Source organism: Azolla caroliniana, unplaced genomic scaffold (genome assembly GCF_043228905.1).
Source record: "Azolla caroliniana isolate FFs.n. ecotype wild unplaced genomic scaffold, voAzoCaro1.0.p SCAF_3, whole genome shotgun sequence".
NCBI lineage: Eukaryota > Viridiplantae > Streptophyta > Polypodiopsida > Salviniales > Salviniaceae > Azolla > Azolla caroliniana.
The window spans coordinates 6,557,290-6,579,253 of NW_028230438.1; the positions used below are offsets into that span (position 1 = coordinate 6,557,290).

Consider the following 21,964-nt stretch of genomic DNA (forward strand, 5'->3'; position numbering starts at 1 on the left):
CATATAAGGCCAACAAAGTGTCTATTTTTGGGAAGGGGACATATTTTCTCTACTTTGACCATCCTCATTCCCTTTTCTCTTGATGCCCCATTTCCAAGGCTCGTTCCTTTTCATCTCGATGTCTCACCACTTAATTTGGTTGGTACATCATTTAGTTACTCAGACATAATTACATTCATCAACAAAATAATACTTCCAAGTTCCTCATACATAGATTTAGTAGCTTTGTTTATACATTTATACTTATACAGGTCCTTCAAGGATTACAAAAAGACACATCCACCCCATGTTATACTAGCTTCTAATGACTTCCTAGTACTTGTGCATTTTCATACTTAATAGACGTAACAAAATCATCTAAATATAATAGAAAAACTTGTTCTAAGAGTACACAAGTACTAGTGTTTGTGGATATCAATGTGAAGGTGCCTATTACTATCTTGTTGAAATTTTGCTAACACCACATGCAATCATGTTATGCATTTACATGTGCATTAGAAGTTCATAATCATTAGGAGGGCTATATAGAGATAGGCGTAGTAATCAACACAACGACCTAATACAAACAAGTTAGACCTAATTAGGATGTGTTTGGCTTAAGGGTGGTCAATTGGGATGAGAGTTATGTTGTAACTCGTAGCCTTTCAACTTGTTTAGCGAATGAGCTTGCTTGCAAGGGATAAACTCCATATGGTAAGAGTATAGTATTAATAAAATTAACGACAAATTGTAGTATATATGCAAATTTTGCAATGTCTTTTATGAGGTATTGCAACATCATCAGTTGAACATGATTGGAAAAGGCAACAAAAAGTATTACATCACATTGTCACCTTCACTCATCATTCGATTAAAAAAGCCAACAACTATTGCATTATCGTTTCCAAATTGAATACATGCCAAGACAATTGTATTAAACAAGACACCACCTCCTTAATACATCAATTCAAACACATGCACTGGATCAATCATGCCATGTTTTTTCAAATCCATATCCACGAAAATTATATACGCAATTATCTTACCACATATTGAGCACATAGTCGGATACCAATGCAATGGAATGTGTACATAAATATGTTGATCACATCTCCCCAATGCATTTAATGAGGTGTGGGAGTTACAAGCTTGAGTGGTGACTATGACACGTGCCACATCTCTAGAATGTTGGGTTTTTTTCCACTGAAGTTTCCTATCACAACTATACCAGATCGATGGAGCACGTTTTTACATTTAAATGTTCCTCTTATATAAACGAATCTTCGAATTCATCATACTTTTGATCTCTTCGAAGAGAAGAACACACATGATACAAGATTGCAACATCAACACTAGTACTATTTGCCTCTAATTCGGCGACATTTCTGACAACATGTTCTCCTCGTTTCACATCTGAATTCGGTCGACAAGCACTCAACGCACGCTTAAAAGTTTCTATGGAAGGTTGAGATGGGATGGCATATGCCAATGCCTCTGCCTCTTCCACTCTTCCAACTCTTCCAAACAGATCCACCATACATGCATAGTGATCATCACCAGGTATAATACCATAGGAATCCACCATCAATACAAACAACATTTGGCCATCATCAGCAAGGCCATTGTGGCTGCATGCCACTAAAAGACCAAGAAAAGAGAGCTTGTCCGGGGATATATTCCTTTCTTGTTGCATTTCAATGAAGTGTTGAATAGCTTCCCTCCCTTGTCCATGTAAAGAATACACTCCCATCATAGCATTCCACGTGAGTGCATTTCTCTCTTCCATATCAATGTATTGAAAGCAATACTTTGCATCATCAAGTGAACCACATTTTCCATACATTGTGATAAGTGCTGTCACCAAAACTACATCCAAATCATATGCATTCTCCATCACCCACATACAAAAATTGTTCCCTTGACTTAATAGTGTCTCTTTCGTGCATGAAGAAAGGATATTGATGATTGTAATATTGTCTGGCATCACATTTTGATCGAGCATTTGACTAAAAGCATCAAGAGTCTTCTTTAGGTTCGTTCCATGATGACTATATAAAGCTAGCATAGCATTCCATGAAACTACATCCCTCTCTGACATCATATCAAAGATTTCTTCGGCTTCGTGTAGATCCCCTCTCTTGTCACACAAATTGATGAGAGCATTTTGTACGGTGATCTCTGATTCGAACCCGCTTTTAGAAATGCGAGTTTTGATATACCTAATGTTGTCAACATCGGAAGCACTGGTAGCACTACATGACACATCCAACATACTCAAGAAGGTGACCTTATCTGGTAATATCCCTTCTAATTGCATCTGATTAAAAGCATGAATGGACTTCCAATGTTGCCCATGTAGTATATGAGCGGCAATCATCACGGTCCACGACACCACATCACGATCTCGCAGGTTATTAAAAATAGCTTCAGCACGATCCAAATCATCACAGTGAGCATACATGTGAATCAGAGAATTGCCCACAATCAATTCCACCTCCAAGCCGCTCTCCATTATATAAGCATGCATCCTTTCACCTTCAGCTTGCTCTGCGGTGTCAGCACATACCGAGAAAATGTTGCTGAATGTGATGTTATCGGGATGCAACCCTTCAGCTTGCATGCTTTCGAAAAGTTCAATGGCCTCTTTGGCCTTAGAATTCTGTGCATAAACCGAAATCATCGTATTCCATAACACTAAATCGCGCTTAATGATACCGTCGAAAACTCTTCGTGCATCTGAAATGCTTCCACACTTATCATACATGTTCACAAGAGAAGCCGCTATAACAACATCGGATTTGGAAACCACATGTACAATTCGGGCATGGAGATGTTTTCCATCCTTCAGCACCGCTCTACAAGCACATGCCACAATTAGGTTTACCAAAGTTACATTGTTTGGCAACATTCCTTCATGTAGCATTTTATCAAATAGTATAAGAGCCACCTTCCCATACCCCTTCTGGGTATATAAAGTGATCATTGAGGTCCATGTAACAACATTTCTATCAGGAATGATATTGAATATCTGGATTGCATCGTCCAAACTGCCACATTTTCCATACATATTGATAAGTGCATTGCTTATAGCAATATCCGTCTCTAACCCCTCAACTAGAATGTGATAATGTATCAGTTGACCTTCCTCTAAGCCTCCATATTTGGCGTATTCCGTGAGGATACCAATGAAAGTTATGTTGTTTGGCCTCACTATACCATCCTCTTGCATTCGATGAAAGAATTGGAGTGATTCCTTGATGTGACCTTTCTCAGCAAAACATATGATAAGAGTAGTCCAAATGACCACATCTCTCTCTATCACAATGTTAAATATACTCAACGCATCTTCCAACCTTCCAACCTGGCCATATTTCTTGAGAAGCAAGGTACAAAGCACAAGTTCATGTCGATGCTGACTGCAGGCAATGCAAGCATGCATCCTCTCAATCTGTTTTTCACATTGAATTGATTTTCTGAGTTCAATTTGGACCGATTCTCCCGGTTCGTCTTGGCCGGATATAACACTAGCAAATGTGGTTCGGTTCGGCAACACCGATTCTTCTTGCATTCTATTGAAGCATTCTAAAATCTTGATACCATCACAATCATTGTCATTACCATCATCACTATATGGGATATACGATTGGATCAAATGATTCCAAGAGTATACATTCCTATCATGCATACTCACAAAGAGTGCCCATCCATCTTCTTTGTATTTCCATCTAAGATAACAATGGAGAAGGTGGCTTGCCAGAAACAGGCTCGAATCATCGCCATTTTGAATAATATAGTGATGCAAAACCATACAATCACTAACACAATCGAGCTTTTTGAGAACAGATGCAATGGTATCAGGTCTACCCAAACCATTAGGCTGAGTAATTATCTCATTAAAATGTTTTTTGAAAATTACGGAGTGCATTTTCCATAGATGAATCTATGAAGATTCTCATAGTTCGTGTTTTCAGAACTGTGGAGTGACATAGCTACATTTGAAAGGATGGATCATCTCTGCTATGCCTAAAATAAATGAAGATATGACCCATAAAGCATATCATTGGAGGAGGTGGTTTTCCTTCTTAAGGATGGGAAAATCAAAACAAAATAAACCCATTTGGCTCCATTGAGTCCTCATCATCAATTCAAGCCGTTTTCGGAAGATCGAATCAGAATGAAACCATTTGGCACCGTTAACTCGTCGGGTCAATTCACTCTAATGTCCTCAATATGGAAGCAGAATAAAGCCATTTGGCTCCATTAATTGATCATCATCATCATCTAATCAGACTGCTTTCCTGGATATACATACATGTTTTTGCGAGTATACATATAGAGCTCAGCATAGAAGAAGCAAAATTTTAGTTAGCATATTATTGCCTTTGAGGGCATTACATGAAGAAGGTAGGTTTTGAACTTGTGACCTGTTTGTCACTTACCAAAATACAAACTTGTTAATACATACATGATTCTCCTTCATGTGCTAGAGATAATTTGTCAATAAAATTAACACTTTTTATTCCATATTTGTAAAAGAAAACAAAAAACCATTTGTTGCCCACATTATGTTTTGAACCTGTGACCTCTGACACTTTGTGGTTAGATGCAAGAGATTACTCTTCATTAGGCATTAATCATTGGTTTGTCATGGAGATAGTCCATATGTGAAAGACAAGGTATCAAAATGGGGCATTTATACCAAATTTATGTTCCCCATTTTGTATGAAATGCTCTTCTCCTCATCTAGCCCTTTTGGTTGTATATTGAAACAATCCCAAACTATGACATTCACGTTGTGGATCAGGTAAAGTCTTTTTGGAATTTATTAGTACATTTGGTTAAAGGTGAGTATGACAGGTATAAAGGCTATGGAAACACAGCCATTCGAAAAAGAAAGAGATTACGACGAGTTTGGTCAGCTATTCCTATAATGTTAGATGCAAGCACGGAGGTTAGGTGGAATTATGTGCCACCTCGTTGGTTGTTCCCGCCACCAGTACCATTCTTATGGCGAACAACATGAGATAACAGGGAGGAGACGGTTGCGGCATGTATGAAGCCTATTTTAATGTAGGTAAGATATACATATGCTAGAAGAAGATATGAGGAAATGGGATGATGTTATGGATGCTGAATCAGGCTAGTAAAAGAAGATTTTAGTGGTATGAGGCAGATTTTGTGTGATAATCAGAGACATCGACATGGTGGGTGTGGACAGGTTGAAATAGGTTTAAGTTGTTTTGTGATTAGGATGACTGATGTTGGTGGGGGTTGTCGAAGATTACTAGGAGAAGGTGAGGATTTCTGTTTGTTTTCTACTTGTTTGTTGGTTGTTAGTGTAACAAGATTGTTGAATCGGAGATAGTGAGATGGTAGATGGGGACATGACGAAGCCGTTTTTCTGTTTTTTGTGGTTAGGATGAGTGATGTTGGAGTGGGGGCTGAAGCAGATTATTATGAGAAGGCGAGGAATGGTTTTCGCTCATTTTTTGTTGTGATTACAGGGCCGCGTTAATCGATGAGATGGAATAGGGGAAGCAAGATACCCCAGATATGGGCTGACTTAAGACAGATATTATGGTTCTCATAGGTTGCGGGATGATGGTAGTGGGATTTGAAGCAACTTTGTCATGGTGTGAGGATGAGTGGTGTTGGTGCGAGGGCTGAAGCAGATTAGGAGGGGAGAGGAATCATTGTTCACTTATTTTGTTGTTAATTACACAGGATATTGGCGGTACTCGGCGAGATGGTGGATGTGGATTGATTGAAGCAATTTGTTTGTTTTTAGGAGTGATGATGGTGGGGGGGACAGAAGCAAATCATGAGGGGATGAGGAACCATTATTCACTTGTTTTTGTTGTTTTTTGTATAGGTCAGAGGTGGTATTCAGTGAGATGGTGGATGTGGTTTGATTGAAGCAATTTCTCTGTTTTTAGGAGTGACGATGGTGTGGGGGAACGAAGCAAATCATGAGGGAATGAGGAACAATTTCTCATTTTTGTTGATTCATTGCACAGGACATTAGTGCTATTCGGCGAGATGGTGGATGTGGACTAAAGGAAGCAATGTGTCTGTTTTAGGAGTGATGATGGTGGGGGGGATCGAAGCAGCTCATGAGGGGATGAGGAATTTCTTACTTATTTTGTTGTTAATTCCACAGGACATTGGTGGCATTCGACGAGATGGTGGAGGTGGATTGAAGGAAGCAATTTGGTTGTTTTTAGGAGTGATGATGGTGAGGGGGCCGAAGCACATCATGAAGGGAGAGTGAATAAGTTGTGGGGATCGAAGCAAATGGGGTGAGAGGTGGAGATTAGTATAGTACATTTCATTCTCATGGTCTGTTTTTTTCTCCCCAACAGTTTTTACAAATGCTGGAATCACTTCAGATCTATTTGCAACTATTTCTGTTGGGATAGTGAATCTTCTTACAGCTCCACACCTGACACATATGATTGGAAAGACGGAGGACATGGAATATCATGTGAAATATAAGTTTTCTATGGAGTTCTGTTCTAAGAGCCCGAAATTTTGTTTTCTGCAGCAGATCACTGGAATCAATGTTGTGTTTTATGGTTGTTTTTTTTCCCAACAGTTTTTACAAATGCTAGAATCAGTTAAGATATACTGGTGGAGATGAAACAATATTATGTACTATTTGTATACTGCCTCCGGGCTTTTTATTAATACCAATGGAGCATATGTTTTATGGTAAAAAAAATAAAAAAAATAAAATCCCAAACTATGACACGATAACACTAGTCGAATTGTGTAGTGATTGTGGAATATGATCTAGATGCCAAACTAGAGATTATAGATTTTACTATAATCCTGTGAAATTTTGAGGATATATACTCTTGCCAAAGGGTGTCCTTGTGAATCTACGAAAGCTTCAAATGGTTCTAAGCTAGTGGATATCATGTTTTGTGCATATATGTTCAATCCTAATTGCCTACATATGATGGTATGTAATATCTTTGAAGTAGCAAAGGAGTTGAGCATTATGGATTCCCTTCATATAGATATTTGCGTAGATGATTTTGACCAATGTCTCTTGGATTTTATTGCTCTGTAACATTTCTCTTGAGTAAGTTCCATGAAGTTCCCTAAAAATCGTAAACAATTAAGTTGCCATGATAGCTTGTTCTCTTAGAAAAGTCTTTTGTACAACCTTGACTTTACGTCTTGTAGTATTGCCACGAGGTGTCAATGGTTGAGCATTTTGTATACCAATGAATTTTTAGTTCTATTTACAAGTACTAATGACACCTTCCCAATCTCATCGAGGATTATGCTCATAACTTCTTACATATGTAGTTGGTTGAAGATGCCTCAACATTATATATAAGTGTTGTTCCAACCATAATCAAAATTGTATGGCCATGGAAATCCATTTATTTAAATTCCATTATGGATCTCCCATCTTCCAAGGGATTCAATATCATTTTCACAATGGTTGATCACCTCGCTAAGATGGATTATTGATCATTAGGAGATATTAGAAGTATTAATGCATCTAAGTTCCTCACATGACATTATCTACAATCATAGGCCATAATTTATCTTGAAACGTTGGAAGCATTTGCTTTAGTTTCTCAAAATAACTTGAGAACACTTTTTGAGCTATCATCCTCATAGTGATGGCAAGTCCGAGGTCACAAACTAGACATCAATATCTTTGTTTCTTCATCGACTATTAACTTGATGTTTGGGTTGTCTTCTTGCATTTTGTGAAATGTTGTTATAGTAATTTAGTTAATTATTCTACGCTTGAGATTATGATCGAGTGTCCAATATCCAAATGTCTCCAATATTGCTAGTCAAACCTTCTCACCATTTGCATTGTCACGTTGACAATGGCGCAAGGATTGGGCATATTCTTTTGTTGTAACTTGTCACATTATATATACATATATATAGTCATGGAATATAAGAAGTGAAGTGCAAGTTTCAAACCCACATCCTTATGTTAGGAAACCATATTGCCGTTGTAACGCAAAACTAATTTCTAATGGTTGCAGGACTATCTATAAGAATATCTCATTTGTAAACGAAGGCATGTTTCATATATAGAGAAATCATAAAAACATACAAAGCATACTAATATTAGGTCAAAGTGTATGGTTTTTAAGTAACAATCGGCAACGGTTCGGTTCATATTCAAGTTTTTTTAAATGGTTTGGTTTGGTTTCAACAGTTAGAAACCGTAGTTTAAACGATTTTATTTTTGTATTTTTTAAAATTTTTGTTAACAATTAAAAAAAAAGTTTTAAAACAATCTTTTCATTTTTAGACCTTATTCTCACATTTTAGGAACAACTTTAAAATTTTAAAAAATGAAAATTTTGACCTAAGTTGAAAACTGAAACCGAACCACGAAACCGCGGTTTTTACTGTTTTGTGGTTTGGTTTGGTTTGGTTCAGGTTTCAAAAATTTTAACAAGTTTAGTTTTGACCCTCTCAAATCGAACCGAACCATTGCCGATTGTTATTTTTAAGTTTTTTTTTTTCCAAAAAATCACTACTTCGCATTAGTTAGCAAACAAAATTACATCATAGAACTCTCAAAATTCCTCTCAACAGCCCTCACAGTGGCCTTCCCACCAAAGCGGACATAGTCCCCATCTCATTTTCAGCAAACGTATCCAAACAACTCCAATAACCTAGTTATTTGTACCATAACTATACGATTTTACAACACCTAGACGCTGTTGGAAACTATTGGGGGAAACAGCCATCGGGGTGCTTGGTAGTGCCATTGAGGCCCTGATGATGATCTGCCGACCATAGGAGAATTACCCCATTTCAGCAAGAACTTTGATCGAGATCTTTCAGCTGCATCAAATTCCCCCTTAATTGAGTCGTATCGTCCCCGCAGCCAAGAGACCAACTCAAACCAGATATTTATTAATACCTCACCACTAGGGATCTTTTGTTGTTGAAAAACAAACTTACAGCGGTTGGTCCAAATGTGCCAAACCGATAAACAAGCCACCATCCTCCATATCTCTTCAAAAAGTTCTGAGTTAGTGCTAGGTCGAACTCTAGCCCGTTGAAACACCTTGCCACCCTGCACTATAAATCCATGTCCGTGAGGGTTTAACTGTTCAGCCCAACCTTCCCCTGTTATTTTTAAGTTAGAAGTTGTAGGTTGGAATCTTGTATAGAATATAAAACATCTATCATAATAAAATTTAGGGAAAAGTACCAGGATACCCCTAGAAGTTCGTCTATTTACCCAAATGCCCCTGGAAGTTCCAAATTTACCAAACTACCCCTATGTCCAAAAAATTACACTTTATAAAGTAATTATACACTCAAATATTTGGTAAATAGGGCTAGTTTGGCTCCATTTCTTCCATCATTGGTAAATAAGGCTTTGTAGATTTGAGTGTATGATTACTTTATAAAGTGTACTTTTTTGGATATAGGGGTAGTTTGGTAAATTTGGAAATTCAAGGGCATTCTGGTAAATAGACGAACTTCCAGGGGTATCTTGTACTTTTCCCTAAAATTTATCTGATACACATTAAACACAAAAAGGTGAGCCTCGATACAAATAAAAAATAAGGGTTTGCTCATCATTTGTGAGGGTATTTTTCTAAGCCTAGTCTAGGGGAGACTAAAGAGGTTAAGGGACAAAGGAAAAGAGATACCCCTCTTTGTAAATTTAGTTTGTAATAAAAATTTGATCAGTGAAGAATGGGTTGGGTTCATATACCAACACGTGTGTATCTTTGTGACAAACTCAATCCAAACATTTTGCTTCTCAGAAACCCTTGTCATCACCGTCTTACTGATTGCAATTATAACTTGATTAACGAATAATAAATTGTTTTCGTCCACATGCACGCCTATGTGTGGGCAATTATACACAACCACATACAATTTGACAATTTAGTTGAATATATTGATGTGATACAAAAAAAAGATGGACAAAAAGACAATTATAAATCCCCCAATTGTAATAATATTGGATTCATGGTGGGTTAGACAAGATGATCGACTTCAACAAGATTGGACACCAAAAAGGGTGCTTATGCTCTCTTCACCCTTTACAACCTCCAAGCACGTCGTGTTGAATGCAATATATTGTAACCTCTTTTAGCCCAACTGAAATCCCAAAAGAAGAAGAAGAAGATGAAAGATGATAATGATCAAGTAAAAAAAAAGGAACCCATATTGGAAACTTCTACATTGTCTCTAAATCCGGAGAGAGAAAGAAAAAACCATAAAAAATAGGCCCCCCTAAGAAAAAAGAAAAGAAAAGGATCTCCTCCTTTGGTAGTGGCTTCAAACTTTCAAGTGTTTTTCCACTTTTTTCCTAACTTAACATTTTCTATTGTAAATGGTTCAATGTATCGGGTCACTATTGGAGTCATGACTTCCCCGAAAAAGTGACTCATTGACATTCTTTTTGGTTCCCAAGGAGATTCAAATGTTCATAACCCTTAGGATTTTGTTAGCCATACACACTTCAACAAGTCGAGCTAGTGCTTTGTTATCGTGAAATCCTTCCTTTTTGATAGCCATACACTTTAACAAAGTAAACTAGTGATTACACTCTTATTGCAAACTAATATGCATTGCTTCTCGACAAACACACATTGCCGGTTTCTTTACCCTTCCCCGATACATATATGTACATACATACATACATTATATATATATGTATATATATTAAAGTCATAAATATGATTGATTTCTGTTTTTTTTCTTGTTGCACCACACAATCACATCGCCACAATGTTCATGTTAAGAATTTTGTCGACTTACAAATTCCGTATACATACATACATATAGCATTTATTGTACTTCAGGTCTCGTTGTCCAAAACAAAGCCAAACAAATTCTAATGGTTGAAATTAAAGGTCTCGTGGGAGTCGAACGTATGCGCATGGTTTGGGCGGAAGGGTTTTTAGTCTAGGGGGCCGGGATAGCTTCCATTTTATCGGCTCTCTCTCTCTCTGTCTCTGGTCGGAATTCGTTAGTATTTATGGTCGACCAGGGCATCCATCCGCATATCGAGTCTCTCTCTACTTGGAATTCGTGTTTTTAGGGCCGATTCACACAGGAGCGAGTGGGTGTCCTGCACGACATTGGGGTGTTAGTTCACACACGCTCCTCCGCACTCACCATCGGCACGACACTCTCCGGAAACACATAGATGGCGGGGACTCAAGCCGACCCGGAGACCCAACCCATGAAATTGGGGTCGGTTCACACATGCTTTGCACGGAACTCTCCGGAAACACGCAGATGGCGGGGACTCGAGGCGACCGGAGACCCGACCCACGAAATTGGGGTCGGTTCACACACGCTCTGCACGGAACTCTCCGGAAACACGCAGATGGCGGGGACTCGAGGCGACCCGAGACCCGACCCACGAAATTGGGGTCGGTTCACACACGCTCTGCACGGAACTCTCCGGAAACACACAGATGGCGGGGACTCGAGGCGACCCGAGACCCGACCCACGAAATTGGGGTTGGTTCACACACGCTCTGCACGGAACTGTCCGGAAACACACAGATGGCGGGGACTCGAGGCGACCCGAGACCCGACCCACTGTCGTGCCGGCACGGAAATCTCCGGAAAGACACAGGGGGCACTCCCGCCTCTCTCTTTTTTTTTTTTTTTTTTGTTCTTGTTTTTTAAAGTTTTGGGTTTTTGAAGTAGAAGAAGAATAAAGACATAAAAAAGCTACACACACACACACACACACACACACACTTCCCTCTCATTCTCTTCTTCTTCTTCTTCTTCTTCATCTTCTCTGTCTGCAGCCCACTCATTTTTCATCACTCAATCATTTGAGTCTCTCTTATTGTTCCTTTTGATTGATTGATTGATTGACTGACTGACTGATTGATTGATTGATTGATTGATTGATTGCAGAATAGTATGCGAATATGATTTCTTCCTTTTGTGCCCCGCCATCGCCATCGCCATCGCCACTACCGTCGCTTCCTCTCCTTCTCTTCCCTGCTTCTTCTCAACCATTCCTCTCTTCCAACTGGTGAGTGCTCTCTCTCTCTCTCTCTCTCTCTCTCTCAATCCTTAACTTTTCTTTCTGATCGTTCTTCTCTCCTCGGCCTCGCCTTTCCATAGCCTCCTCCTCCTCCTCCTCCCCCATACTGGGTTTGAGGTGGGAGGGAGAAGGATTCTCTACCTTCAAACTCGTGAGTACTCTCTTCGCCTCTCTCTTTCTGATTGTCCGTGAGATTTCCCTCAAGAACGCTTCTCACATATTCTCTGTGAATCCTAATGCTTAAAAGCCATTCAAATGGAGTTCTTTGCCAGACATTGCTTATACATGATCCATGTCACTCTTGTGCTTTGAAAATCCATTGAAATTGAGATTTTGGTAAGACATTGCTCACAGGCTTTCAGCACGGAAAACTTTGTAACTTGTGACTAAACCTGGAACACCATGGGAAAGAAGTGTTGTTGGTTAGGATATTCTTAATCTTGTCAAAAAACCTTTCGGTTTGGAAAACCTGTCACTGCTGAAAGTAGGCATTGAAGGAAGATGTTTCCTGTTGTTTCCTGCAAAAAAAATTCTCAAATGCTTTTCAGTTTGGGAAAACTTGTCCGTATAACTGCTATGGCTACGGATATCTCAGTGAGTCATAGTCGCTGCTTTCTTACTTACCTAATAGGGGATTTTACAGGACGTTTCAGATATCTCAGTGAGTCATAGTTACTGCTTTCTTACTTACTTAATAGGGGATTTTACAGGACGTTTCTGTAAACTTTCTTTCATTATGGGAACTTGTCAAGTTGTTATAATGCTTATGACTGTGTCTATTGAAGAGTCCAAAGAAAAGGGGAAGTGTCCATAGAATGCCTTGAAGCCATATGGGCGCATAGTTGAGATACCAGATTGATGCAGTCCACTTTGAGTAGGTGCAGTGATGCACATGTGAATATTAGCGATGAGATAAACTAAGATAATAGAATTTATGATCGTAGTTTTATTACAGATATTGATGAATCTAGGATTCCAAATAAACCAAAGTTATATGTAGATATCTCATGTTAATTAATGTAAACCTTCTACTTTGCTTACCCCTCAGATGAGCCCTTATTTAATGTAGTTTTGCACAAACCTTTGCATTTCAATACACATATTTTTAGTTTGTAAATATGGTTTAATTATTATGCCTCTTTTATTTTTCTATCTCATCCGCTAACTAATGTATGTATGGTTTAGTCAATGCATTCGCTGTATCCATAAGATTTTTGATATGTTATGTTACTCAGTGCCATGTTACGTCCAACCTGTCCATATGTATATTAAACAGCGATATGTACTGGTTAATTGTCTATGTGTGTCTTTAAATGGCGGTATGTTTTGGTTAATTATTTATATTTTCTGTTCATCTCCCGTAGTTTTTACAATCTAATTTGAGATGAGAGAATGTCTGTTTTCATTTCTAGGAAAATTTCTATATATTATTTAATCAATGAGGGAATAATCAAAAGAAAAACAAGGCCGTTATCATGCACAACAAAAGCTGCCTCTATACTGCAAAATTTGCCACAATATTTATGCTGTATTAGGGCTTGAACGAAATGATTACACAGCATATCACAGAAAGAACTCTGCCTTGAAAATAATAAGGAACGAAAAGATTACAATTTTCAATGGAGTGTATTAAGGCAAATTCCCGTATTGCAATATATGCATCACAAATTTATTTACAAAGCTAGCTTTTGGGTTTTCCAATTTTGTGAGTATTTATGCTATTCTAAGATAGTTTGAAAAAGTTGTATCTTGAATCCAAAACATGCTACCAATGATGCAGGTGACTTGAAGAGCTAAATGGCACTCTTTACTCCATATATGAAGAATGCCCCCATATATGGCTCTTTATCAACCCACTCTCCAGACGTGAATTATTTGAAGCACTCATCAAGCTTGGCTTTGAATAGAAAGAGGAGGTTGATGCATTTTTGTGCAACATCACACCAGGCCAACCACCCTCCCGTCCAGACTAACAGGATAATACAAGTAATACTCTTCTCAGATTTTCTCTGTTTATTACATATTTCTTGTGCATATAATCAGTAGATCGGCGAGTGATGACACAGTAATAGTGGAATAGTATTAGGTAAAAGCCCCCAAAAATACCCCCAAGCAATTCTTCATTTCCCAAATGGCCCTGAGTTTTCATTATACACCCAAATAGCCTTGGGCAACCCCTGAGAGAGAGAAAAGGGGATGAATTGACCATATAAGTAAAAAGCTCATATAATTACGTTTTCAAGGGTTGAACAGGAGAATTTGTTAATAAAAAAACTTATGAGGGATATTGTGGAGTTTCCCCTGCAATTTATGTCAAAGTTGAAATACATACACATGGAAGTACTGCATAAACAAGACAGCAGTCAAGGAGAAATCATAGCCTTTACTTAATGGTGCATTGATAATGAAGATAGAACCAAGAATTTTGGGACTCGTAATCTGATTTAGAATATTCTTCCAACATGTATGTTCAGAGCATTGAATTGATCCCAGATTGGAAAAAAAGTCCATTGTCGCATCTCTCATTTTCGTTTTTCTGAATTGGCTCCTGAAGCAAGGTCTTAAACCATCTTTCTTTCTTTCTTCCTTTCTTTTAGGTGAGAGATTACGTGTGGGAGCAACTACGTAGAGAAGCATTGGATCAATCTGAAAGTGAACCTTACCTTGCAAGCTACTTTTATGCAACTATCCTTGCACATCCATCATTGGAACGCTCGTTGGCTTTTCATCTTGCAAACAAACTAGCAAATGCAACACTCCTCAGTACACAACTGTTTACACTGTTTTGGGAAACATTAATGGAGGATGTAGAAATCCAGGTGAACAGAAGTTAATGGGTACAGGTTTAAGATTTCATTTTTTGCTCGTTAAATCACTCTGCAGTACTCTCTACAAATATTTATATATAGGTATACTACACTCAGACTCTGCAGGGCAAGGGTTTTAGTCTTTTTCTGTACTACTGATACATAAAACAAAAACCCCAGCTTGTATAATATCTAGTGAATGCAGAAATTACACTAGACCTAGAGCAAAACACATGTCTCATTATGTTCTAGTTAACTAATGAGAGATGTATTTTTCTATACCTCTAGTGCAAAACATCTCTCATTATGTGCATTTGCAAGATGAGAACAAGAAGTAGGCAAACACATGCACAGAGGAAATACTCATGTAGGATAAATTGAAGAGGAAATACTCATATAGAATATTCATCAGGAATTAATCGAATCTCATTCAGAGACTGTCTGTGGGTTTTGTTGAAGTTTTCATTTCATTTGTTTTCTGTCCGGATGACCAAGCAACATGGTATGACTAACTTTTCGTCCTTGAAGCACGACAATGCGTTTTAATTTGCAGAAGAATAATGATGATATGGGATAGATTCATGATGTATATATCTAGAAGGAAAAGTTGCACTGATTCTGAACTGCTGAGGATTATGGTCTTAGTTATCTTGAATAGAGGGCCTCAAGGATTTCATATGCTTGTGTTTCCTTAATGAGGAGATAGTCAACACAAACTCAAATTGATTGAAAGATATTACTGTCCACATGATCCATTACGGAGTGGTCTTGAGATTTTACTCTCAGTGACTCATTAAAGTTTCAAGTTTTCATACATTTTCCATTTTCCACCGGATGTTTAAAATCCGTCCTTTGCATTTGGCTCATTGCGCAAATGTCCAGATGACGATTTCTGTAATTGAGCAGAGCATCATGTTCCTATACAGGGTACATTCTTGAACGTTCTCACTAACCAAATTTAGGTTTAAGATAACTCCTGTTAACTTCTGCAGCCTACTTCTAGAGTTTTCTGCTAACCTTTAGTTTCTTCTATCTCTAGGAGTAACTTAACTTAAGTTAACTTGTGTAGACTAACTATAGTTATGTTCTAACCTTAGTTGAGCACACTAACTATAGTCAAATCTTTCTAATCCAATCATTGCATGAGAAACTGGTATCCATATTATTGCATGATTATATCCTTCTGACCCAATTGTAGTTGAAGCACCTGGGGGACCATGTTGGCGCACCTTACTTCATTGGGATAACAAGAGTGTCTAGGGGTAACTTAACTTTAGTTAACTTGTGTAGATTAACTGTAATTATGTTCTTACCTTCGTTGTGCACACTAACTAGAGTCAAATCTTTCTAATCCAATCATTGCATGAGAAATTGGGATCCATATTAGTGCCTGATTATATCCTTCTGACCCAATTGTATTTGTAGCAGCTGGGGGACCATGTTGGTGTACCTTACTTCATTGGGATAACATGAATGTCGAGTAAGCACGATTGTTTTACATGGATCTAGGCCATTAAAGACCTGCTATGGGGAGAGGTTATGCTTGTGCACACTACGAACGGTCCATGGTCTTCAATGTAGTGCCATGCTGTTGGAGTTTGTGTGTACATCATGATCTGATCGATGTATTGGACAAGTCTGCTGGATACCTGCCCAGGGAAGAAGTTGCGTGCACAAGGTTAAGTGACCTCAGGGTCATTATCCTTGGCTAGGGGTTCCATTTGGCACCCTTGCTATGCATATAAGGCTATGGTTGGGAGATTCATGACATTTATCAGAGCTAGATGTTATCAATGGGTTGGTATTGCCGCGAGTTGTTTTCCAATGTCTGCATCATATGGTCTACCTCATCTTGCCTACTATATGTTGGTGTCCATAATGCTTAATTCCGTTGAATTCTGGGAGATCTGCCATCAGCTGTTGCCACCACACTGCCCTGCGGCCATTGTTGCTCATATTGCCATTGATGTCATGTTGCCAACTTCAACACTGTCGTTCAACTTGGTATCTCCAATTTTTTGTTATGCTTTCACTGCCATAAACCTGCCACATATTCATCTGAGTCAACTCCCCTGTCCAATGTCTTTTTGGGGCTTGATTTCCCCCATATGCGTCATTACCACCATCTACCTGCCAACGCCACCATCTACAACCTGCCACCATTTGGATCAGGTATGCAACTACTCTTCTTCTTGAACGCTGCCATGGTGGTTGTCAGTGTCATGGCTTCCATTGTGAGAACTGATGCCTAGTTTCCTGAGTGTTTCCATAGCTACTTTGCGTTCACGCTGTCATCATCTACAAGTTGCCAACCCTATTCCAGCACCACTACAGTTGGTCACATGTGTCCAACACCATGGTAGGAGGGTCTCTTGATATACAGGTCCAACATCCAGTACGAGTAGGAGCAATAGGCAAAAGGCTAAAAGCCTTTGCTCTAGGCCTAACATATAGGAAAGGGATATTGACAGTATGTATGTAGACAATATTGACAAGTCACATCCTCATTTAAATCCAGTTTACGCATTAAAGCTGGATCAGTATTTGTGGTGAAGTATTGGGGCATGGCAGGGCTGGGGATATTGACAGTATGTATGTAGACAATATTGACAAGTCACGTCCTCATTTAAATCCAGTTTGTGCATTAAAGCTGGATCAGTATATGTGGTGAAGTATTGGGGCATGGCAGGGCTGTAATCTACGAGTACTAAACACACCATGAAGTGTTTATATGTGCATGAAATATGTGATCATGCATGAACTGTTTAATACATATAACATATATCACGAGCAAAGATGTAGCATGGCAAAAAATTGCACATAGTCAATCATTTACGTACTGTATGGCAAGATATTGCATATGTGTCACTAGATATCCTAGTTAAAAGATGTGAAATGTGTTCAAAGTAGGATCACTGCCAATGTTCACACTAAGTGGATGGAGAGATAATTGTTCAAGATAAGAAATTCTTTCCAGAACTCTTTATGAGCAGATTTGGTTGTGGTGATTGAGCTCTATTCCAAATAATTCTCTGTGAATGTGTCTATACTCAAGGCAATATGGCATTAGAGCGATGAGAAATTAAGGTTGCAAATCTAATGATGAAACTAAGCCAGAGAATCTTATCCTTTCTGAATTTTCCCATATTGTAAACAAGAAATGAGAGAAATTTCAAACTAGAATAAGCATTTGCAAAGTCTGGAGTTGGAAGTCAAAATTTTATGGTTGCTTCCTAAATATCCATTACATCGATGGCTTTGACAATGAAACAATATCTTCATTATATTATGTGTCATTATTGTCAAGTGACGTAGTCCTAGATGAAGCAAACTGAGCATTTACCTTGAATTGATGTCTGGCTGGAAAGTCTATTGATGGACTTAGACATGCAAGGAGAGGATTAGAAAATGCTTGCGACTTGTGTTTGTGAATGGGTGTTTTGTCATTGACTCTAGCCTTGGCATCTCTACCAATGCCGAAACAGAAGCAACTCTTTTAAAAAATCTGGAAACCCAAAAACAAAAGACTGTTTACACTTCTAAATACTGTTAAGTTTGATGTTTACAAGTGGTAGGCTCCTGGGACAAATTGAAATCACATAAAAAGCCTCGTGTGAAAGATTTGTGCATTGAGGTGTGATGTGACAGATACTGAGTGTCCGCTCTTTCCTGAGGAAGCAAACATATTAATTTTCATAAGTTTGAATAGTCTCCAAGTTTTGGAACCTGAGGCGTGAATCCCAAAGAGATAAACCTGGACTGTTTTTTTGGAGTAAGCATCCTTTTGATTGGCCATTAATGCTTAGCATGTTGATTAGCAGATAACATAAATTCCTGGCTGGCTGAGTCACAGGACTTCTTAATTTGATTGATTACCTTTCTAAGTTTTTTCAGAACTGAGAATATAGATTCTCAAGCAAAATATTACTCACTCTGTTACTTTGCATTCTGGTGATAATGAACCATTAACCTTTATTTGTCAAGCGAGGTAGGCACCAAAATATCTCTTATTTTACTATTGTTGGCCAAATACATGGGTTATGGTAAGTATTACTTGTTAAGAGTTTTATGTTGCTTGTTGGATCCTTGGTCAATGTCGCGTGATGACTGTAGGTAACTCACTCATAGTATGCACCATATGCACTTGTGTTTCCTCCTAAGACACAAGTCATGGCTGAGGGAGTACCAAGGATTTTGAACCCAATAGGACTATTTTGTGATTTGTGGATCTTCTTACATGAAAGCAGAGCTTGGAAATGGGGAAAGCCTGAGAAACATCATCCGGGATGATGTCTGTTTCTCATATGGGGATGATATGTCACGCCCTAATGTATATGAAGTGTCTACTAGACATTTGTTTAGGGGGCTAGGTTGTGTGCACATCGGTTCTGGCATCTTTACAAGCGCGTGTGTTATCCACTGTAGAGTCGGGCACCTTTTGGTGCAGGTTGGGAAGTTCATGAGTTTTCATATACTTTCTTCAGTTATGGAGATCAATTGCTGGTTTATTGTGATAGTTTCTAGGAATAGAGCACCTATAAATGAACCTGGTTTGGAAACTTTTTCTTACAGGAAGCATTGCGAGAAGATATTAAGGCCTTCAAGGAGAGGGATCCTGCATGCACAAGCTATGTACATTGTATGCTTAATTACAAGGGGTTCCAAGCTTGTGAATCACATCGAATTGCACATAGGCTCTGGATACAAGGTCGTTTCTCTCTAGCGCTTGCTTTACAAAATCGGATCTCCGAAGTATTTCAAGTTGACATTCACCCAGGTTGACAATCTTTTGATAACCTTAACAATCTGATTAATTATGTACACACATATGCGGTACGTAGAGTATATACCTCGCACGTATATAATATATCCATCCTAATGACACACTCTTTAGTTTGATAATGTCATGAAACAAAGTATAATATGATGTAGTGGATTTATGGAAATGAATGGTGCACAACAGGTGCTCAGATAGGCAAAGGTATTATATTCGATCATGCGACAGGGGTAGTGATTGGTGAGACAGCCGTAATCGGTGACAATGTATCTATCTTGCATCATGTTACCCTTGGCGGAACCGGAAAGTGTTGTGGAAATAGGCATCCAAGAATTGGCAATGGTGTATTGATTGGTGCTGCTGCCATCTTATTAGGTTCAATAACAGTCGGTGATGGTGCAAAAATAGGTGCATGTTCTCTGGTTCTCATTGATGTTCCCCCTTATACAACTGCTGTAGGCGTGCCTGCCCAGATATTAGGAAAGGGTGCAAAAGCTTCAAGAACAGTTGGAAAGGAATTACCTGCCCTCAGCATGGATCATACATCTTCTATTATAGACTACATAATCTAAAAATGGATCTGTAGTGGCGATACAATTATATAGAGCGAGGAATATGATGGCGAAAAAAGGAATATGATGTTTGAATAGGTATTGCACCTTGAAGAGGCCAATTTGAAGCTGCATATATTGTACAAGATGTATATATATGAATTCTGTTGTCAGGATGGAAGAGATGATTGTAATGTAGACTTGCTATTTGTACATTTACACTAGTAATACCTCAAGGCATTCCAATAAGGTAGGAAATCATAGTTTAAATGGAGATAATTCTCTCGAATGTTTCACTTCCTAACACAGATGTGATAGATATATATACTAAAGTAGTTTCAAGCTTCATCTTTGTATTATTATTGTTCCAGCAGGTATAATGTATGATATTATTAAGGTGAAAAAAGCTTGACAAGAATCTTGGACATTGGTTTTTGCTATCATATAAAAAGTGATATTCTGCTAACGATTGTTTAATCGCTCAAATTAAGTTGTATAGCCACGTACATTTCCTCACATGTACCACCTGCTTGTTTCCCAACAGGTGAACCATGTATATACATGCGTCTTCAAAGTAATATTTGGCCATCAACATAGGTTCTTCCACTCGGTGAATGCAACTACTATGTTCCATGAGTCCCATTCTATGAATAGCTGAAAAAAACGCCAATTCCTTGCCTACACCTTGATTAGTGATTCTACCATTGGTTTGAACAATAACTCTGATGGTTTCTCTGATATAATAATTAATATAACCATTGACAAAACCATATCCAGATGTACTAATATTTCAATTTACACCTTCATTAAGTTGTAACATTTATCTTTTTGTGATGAAATATGCGTTGAAGTTTTCAGAAAATTTATCCTTATCAATAGAAGACTCGGCATGTGTTGTGCCATGTTAATAGTCATCGTGACAATTAAAGCAAATGTACTAAAGGATTATTGGGGTTCTATGCTTATCTAATTAGCGGCAGAATATTGGAATTCAATGCTCTTTCTTTGAGTTGACACTTGATCTCTTGCTCTCCCATCCTATACACAATAAATTGTTCTCATGTAAACCAACATGAGAGAACTCACTTGTTCTCTCATGTTGCGATGCTCAAGAAAACTCAACTGAGTTCCCTCCCTTCTCATGCAGCTACACCTTAGCAACATCCGGGTTTGTCTTCCAGATGTTATCAATCTGTGCCACCACACCCACATACTGATTTACATATTTAAATGTACACACACACTCTCTCTCTTTTGCATATATACAAGTACACCACATAAACACACACACACACACACACACACACACACACACACACTTTTACATGTACACATTCACAACTAAGTCACACATTGCATTTACAAAAAACAACTATATCTATACTTTCACACTAAAACTTACACTACACATTCATACATATAAGAAACCTATACACATTTGCACCCAACTCTACTTGTACATAAAAGTACAATCTCTCATCCCCACGTGTGTGTAAATACAAACACACACACACACACACACACACACACAATATATAATATATACATACATACATATCATCAAGAGCACGTTCACATGTGGAATCACACACACGACATCTAGGTCAAACTACAAAAGTGACGACATCAAACCCCTTCTTCCTTGGTTCAAGACCCCCTAGGTTCTACTCACATTTTCACAAACTTATTTTAGAATCTTACAATATTGTTAGCTTGTTGTTATATGGAATATCTTGAGGTTCCTTTTTTATGAAGCAACATACATCGATCATATAATTTGGGTCTAATATGATTCACTTTTACTTGTCTTCTCACATTT

At 38.3% G+C, this 21,964-nt stretch overlaps 2 protein-coding genes across 5 annotated transcripts; one reads left to right on the forward strand and one right to left on the reverse strand.

Moving 5' to 3' along the window:
* Positions 1 to 736: 736 nt before the first annotated feature.
* On the reverse strand, positions 737 to 4,318 carry LOC147866069 (pentatricopeptide repeat-containing protein At3g53360, mitochondrial-like). The gene has a single exon (XM_087316436.1). It carries the CDS (start codon positions 3,902 to 3,904, stop codon positions 1,247 to 1,249), a length of 2,658 nt encoding a protein of 885 aa, XP_087172562.1. The 5' UTR covers positions 3,905 to 4,318; the 3' UTR covers positions 737 to 1,246.
* A 7,509-nt stretch (positions 4,319 to 11,827) lies between these two features.
* LOC147866070 (putative serine acetyltransferase 1) lies at positions 11,828 to 20,570 on the forward strand. 4 transcript variants are annotated; one of them, XM_087316438.1, is made up of 5 exons: positions 11,828 to 11,998; positions 13,791 to 13,996; positions 14,608 to 14,829; positions 19,390 to 19,594; positions 19,781 to 20,570. In XM_087316438.1, the coding sequence occupies exons 2-5, from the start codon at positions 13,808 to 13,810 to the stop codon at positions 20,164 to 20,166; spliced, it is 1,002 nt and encodes a 333-aa protein (XP_087172564.1). In that variant the 5' UTR covers positions 11,828 to 11,998; positions 13,791 to 13,807; the 3' UTR covers positions 20,167 to 20,570. The 4 variants fall into 4 exon arrangements, with proteins under 4 accessions (XP_087172564.1, XP_087172565.1, XP_087172566.1 ...); XM_087316439.1 differs by lacking the exon at positions 11,828 to 11,998 and adding an exon at positions 12,094 to 12,161; XM_087316440.1 differs by lacking the exon at positions 11,828 to 11,998 and adding an exon at positions 12,532 to 12,604.
* Positions 20,571 to 21,964: the final 1,394 nt, after the last annotated feature.